The sequence below is a fragment of the Perkinsus marinus genome, assembly GCF_000006405.1.
Source record: "Perkinsus marinus ATCC 50983 genomic scaffold scf_1104296948840, whole genome shotgun sequence".
Classification (NCBI taxonomy): domain Eukaryota; phylum Perkinsozoa; order Perkinsida; family Perkinsidae; genus Perkinsus; species Perkinsus marinus.
In genome coordinates, this window is record NW_003210043.1 from 19892 (window position 1) to 20912 (window position 1021).

General features: G+C 45.4%; 1 protein-coding gene across 1 annotated transcript in view; it reads right to left on the bottom strand.

Moving 5' to 3' along the window:
- Pmar_PMAR007763 (protein phosphatase-1, putative) overlaps window positions 1-1021 on the bottom strand; it is a gene marked incomplete at both ends in the record, with an annotated part of 2120 nt that overhangs the window by 432 nt on the left and 667 nt on the right. Inside the window, 5 exons of the mRNA XM_002778514.1 lie at window positions 1-135; window positions 183-267; window positions 315-381; window positions 428-502; window positions 923-1021. The exon at window positions 923-1021 is cut by the window's right edge and continues 4 nt beyond it. Coding sequence (XP_002778560.1) covers window positions 1-135; window positions 183-267; window positions 315-381; window positions 428-502; window positions 923-1021 — 461 coding nt within the window. The remainder of the gene's footprint in view (window positions 136-182; window positions 268-314; window positions 382-427; window positions 503-922) is intronic.

A 1021-nucleotide genomic window follows, 5' to 3' on the forward strand; every position in this document is an offset into this window, starting at 1 on the left:
CTGGAAGCTGCACATGAGGGTCTCGTCAACACTCATCATTGCGCCAGCATTATCGAATTCACCACAGTAATTAGGAGCAGAAAACAGCGTTACCAACTGCCTCTTGGCGAAGAACTCATAACCATCTTCCACAACCTACACCATAATACGACCATCATCCTACTACCCCAGCCATATTCTACGTGATGTGCCCGACAGATGAGATCCAAGTCGTGTTTCCTCAGACAAGCTTGTACAATATCCGCGCCGAAGGTGAACGACACTCCTCTGAGTAGAAGCTCAATCACCAGCCACCAGCGGTCTGTGCCCACTACCGATCGTTCTCGCCCCATCCACTTATGTCTTGTTCTGGATCCGACCACAGCAAATCACACAGCAAGCCTAATGATACTCATCATCATCACATCAACGTCACCAACAGCATTACCGGTGTCAGGAACATCTGTTGGGCGCAGTATCCGTTTGATCTGATCCATGGAGTTGAGCTCGGGCGAGAGACCCCCTGACAACAGTTGGGATGTTGATAACGGTATAAGATAAAAAAACTATAATCTATAACGGTAAAATATAATGAGTATAACCCGTTTTACGTGAAGTGGCGTAGTACCCTGTGAAAGACGCGATACTGGCGATATGCAGTAGTCGTGAAATAGATTTTTCACTAGTGTTTTTCATATCACTAGGGTGGTGAACTCCAATGAATATAATAACGGTACAATATAATGATAAAATAATTGTCAAATGGTGAGCATCAGCGAGCGACTTCGAACTATACCACAACTACTTCCACAATATTCGCCGATTAAAAGCACAAAAGCAACGCGATATTCCATATCCGCCCAGACCGACCATAAGCATACACGAGATGCGATCCCCATTATCGTAGACTCAAGGGCCAGCCTACGGCGTCTCCTAGTATTACCATGCATGCAGAATATTTTCTCGTCTACTATGGCAGCTACCGGCAAACAGTTGAAACAATCGGTGAAGGTCTTCCATAGCTTGATGTTGTATCTGCGTT